Here is a 3,477-nt window from a genome sequence, read left to right on the forward strand (position 1 = left end):
CATCCACAGAAAGATCAGCAGAAAGGTAGAAGAACAGCTCGGAGGTAGTGACCATCGCCCAGTCGTCCTTACCATGCGTGCTAAAGCACCAGAACACTCGCAACATCCACGATGGAACTACAAAAAGGCCCAGTGGGGCTTGTTCAGCGTACGCACCAACGAGCTGACAAAGGGCATAGAAGTTACAGAGAGGAACATCAACAATGTAGTCAAAGACTTCAACAACAGTATTTCCCAGGCAGCCAAGGAGTGCATACCCAATGGCGCAAGAAAAGACTACACCCCTTACTGGACAAGTGAGCTGCAGAAGGCGCATGATGCTCTGACAGAAGCAAGAAGAGAGGCTGAAACCAACCCCAGCCAGGAGAACAACATCAAGCTCCAAGAAAGAAAAGCAAAGTTCTTGCGAACCAAGCTGGAGAGCAAAAGAAGAAGTTGGAGAGAGAAAACAGCAAGCCTCAACATGGAGAAAGACACAACAAAGCTTTGGAAACTGACAAAGGCCCTGAACGACGAAAGCACCAAAGGCCAGAAGATCGCCCTGGAAAATGAAGGAAACACTCTTACAGGAAGGGCTGCCGCCAACAATTTTGCAAAAGCATATGCAGCAGAAAGTAATACCACCATACCCCAGCACCGCCAAAAAGAGATACGACAGGAAGAGAAGGAAAGAACAGCAGGAGAAAATGAGGTACCAGACGCCATGCATACTGACATTAGCCTGGCAGAAATGAAGAAGGCCATCAGGAAGTTGAAGAAAAAGAAGTCTCCAGGACCTGACAACATCACAAACGAAATGCTTCAACATCTAGGAAACACCGCGCTTCAGAAGCTGCTAGATATATACAACCTCAGCTGGAAGCAAGGCCAGGTACCGCAGTGCTGGAGAGAAGCCACAATGATTCCCATCCTCAAACGTGGCAAAAACAAAAGCAAAGCCCAAAGCTACCGTCCCATCAGCTTAACAAGTTGTGTCTGTAAGACCATGGAGCGCATCATCAATCAGCGCCTACAACTCTACCTGGAGACACAGAGCATCATTGCCCCAGAGCAAGCTGGCTTCAGACAGTACAGAAGCACAGAAGATCAAACGACCCACCTCTCACAGGTCATAGAGGATGCTTTTCAGGCCAAGAAGGCTGTCCTGGCAGTCTTTATTGATTTACAGAAGGCATTCGACAAGGTCTGGAAGGATGGTCTTCTAGTAAAACTCCTACGGAGTGGCATCAGAGGCAACATGTTCCAGTGGACCAAGTCCTACCTTCACAACCGAAGAACCAGAGTGTCGGTAGATGGTCGCTGTGGCCAGAAGGTGTTGCTGAGGCAGGGAGTTCCCCAGGGAGGCGTCCTCTCCCCCTCTTTGTTCATACTCTTCATCAACGACATTGTAGCAGAACTACCAAGAGGTGTCCACGCAGCGCTTTACGCAGACGACCTGGTACTCTGGTGCAACCACAGCAACATACAGAATACAGAATACAGATCGCCCTAGAGAGTGTTGCAGCATGGGCTGAAAGCTGGTGCGTAACAATCAACAGGGAGAAGTCAACCGCCACTCTTTTCACACTGTCAACAAAAGCCAAACCTGGAAAACTTACCCTGGGAAATACCACACTAAAGTACGAAGACCAACAGACGTACCTTGGTGTCACCTTTGACAAGAAAATGACCTGGAAACCTCACATCAACCAGGCAGAGGGAAAAGCCAGAAGGAAGCTCAACATCTTAAGGAAACTGGCAGGAACTACATGGGGCGCAACTGACAAGATTCTGAAATCAGTTTACCAAGGTACTGTAAGACCACACCTTGAGTACGGGTCCAACTCTTGGATGACAGCTGCAAAGACGCATCTACAGACCCTGGACAAAGTCCAAAACCAGGCACTTCGAATAATCACAGGTGCCATGAAGACAACACCTATAGTGAAGATGGAAGAAACATCTAGCATCCCACCACTTGCCAAGAGAAGAGAGCAGAAGGCAATGCTTCAGGCCAACAAATTCAGATGCTCAGAGAACCACCCAATGAAAGAAAGGCTCCAAACGCTATCATCAGGCAGACTAAAAAGATCAAGCTATGTTGTGGAGGCCAGAGCACTGAACAGGAAGCACCAAGAAACCCTCCCTAAGCAGGTCATTCCCATCTCCTTCTCCCTCGACGCCCCACCTTGGGAAGATAGAGAAGAAACTGTCACTGTCCAAACAACAATACCCCATATCAACAACAAAGGTGAACATAGCGACCAAGTCTTGAAAGCCCTGACGTTGGCAACGCTTGAGGAAAGATACCCTGATGATGCCTGGATCCGGGTGTATACAGACGGCTCAGCCACAAATGCCGTCAAAAGTGGAGGAGCTGGGGTCCACATCCAATACCCCGGTGGAGAATGGACGGAAGAGACGCTTCCGACCGGCCTTTACTGCACCAACTACAAGGCAGAGGTAGACGCTCTCATTCAGGCAGCACACACCATCGCGACAAGAGCAGACCAGAACACAAATGTCGTCTTCCTAACAGACGCCCTCTCTGTGCTGCAAGCCTATAACAGTGACAGTCAACCCTCATTGAAGAAGGCCCTCAACAACATCAAGAGCCTACGGACAGTGCTTCAGTGGATCCCCTCACACTGCGGCATAGAGGGAAATGAGAAAGCCGATGACCTGGCAAAATCCGGTGCAGAAAAAGAACAAGAAGACAACGCCGTAAGCCTTGCCGAGCTAAATACCATTACTAAAGCCCTGTTCCGAACCCCGGCTCAAAAAGACAGCCTTCACCTGCTCACAAGACCAGAGCAGGTTCAGGCATGAAAACTGAAAGAAAAAAAAATACTGAAAAAAAAATTCGAAGGCGCATAGCGCCAAGTTTTGCAGGCGCGAAGCGCTAAGACTTCTAGGGGGGTCCGGGGGCATGCTCCCCCGGAAATTTTTTTTTTCAAGGGTGCAATTTGGTGCAATCTGGGGCTATCTGAGCCTTAAAATTGGATTCAAACATGGCCCCAAAACTATTTTACTATAACTGTGACTAGGGGGAAAAAAAAAAAAAAAAATTAAAAAAAAAAAAAAAAAAAAATTAAAAAAAAAAAAAACAAGGAAAAATACGGAAATTAAAAAAAAATACGGTTTATTTTTTTCAAAAATACGGAAAATACGGAGAATTTTCATGCCTGCAGGTTACCATCTTCAGGCTGCGAACAGGGCACAACAGGCTGAACAAACACCTCCACTCAAAGCTGAAAGCTGTGCCGTCCCCGATGTGTCCCTGTGGAGAAACAGAGCAGGACACCCACCACATCCTACAAGACTGCGGGAACTTCCAGTTGTTGAGAAGGAAGATGTGGCCGGAGCCGACCCCCATCCAGGATAAGCTGTACGGCACGGCGGCGTCCCTGCAGATGACCACTACATTTCTCAATTGGACTGGTCTCCACGTGTAGCGGCAACAAGAAGAAGAAGAAGAAGAAGAATATGATTGAACCC

At 48.0% G+C, this 3,477-nt stretch overlaps 1 protein-coding gene across 1 annotated transcript; it reads left to right on the top strand.

Moving 5' to 3' along the window:
• Nucleotides 1–1,263: 1,263 nt before the first annotated feature.
• Nucleotides 1,264–3,471, top strand: LOC138955584 (uncharacterized). Its single transcript, XM_070327163.1, has 2 exons — nucleotides 1,264–2,796; nucleotides 3,171–3,471. Exons 1-2 carry the CDS (start codon nucleotides 1,666–1,668, stop codon nucleotides 3,432–3,434), a joined length of 1,395 nt encoding a protein of 464 aa, XP_070183264.1. The 5' UTR covers nucleotides 1,264–1,665; the 3' UTR covers nucleotides 3,435–3,471.
• The last annotated feature ends 6 nt before the right edge of the window (nucleotides 3,472–3,477 follow it).

This window comes from Littorina saxatilis, unplaced genomic scaffold, assembly GCF_037325665.1.
Source record: "Littorina saxatilis isolate snail1 unplaced genomic scaffold, US_GU_Lsax_2.0 scaffold_886, whole genome shotgun sequence".
Classification (NCBI taxonomy): domain Eukaryota; kingdom Metazoa; phylum Mollusca; class Gastropoda; order Littorinimorpha; family Littorinidae; genus Littorina; species Littorina saxatilis.

Bases quoted from the DNA above. Each gene is read 5' to 3' on its own strand.
- LOC138955584 (XM_070327163.1), top strand. From the start codon at position 1,666: ATGACCTGGAAACCTCACATCAACCAGGCAGAGGGAAAAGCCAGAAGG. The intron at 2,797-3,170 runs GTTCAGGCATGA...TCATGCCTGCAG, and splicing joins TGCTCACAAGACCAGAGCAG to GTTACCATCTTCAGGCTGCG.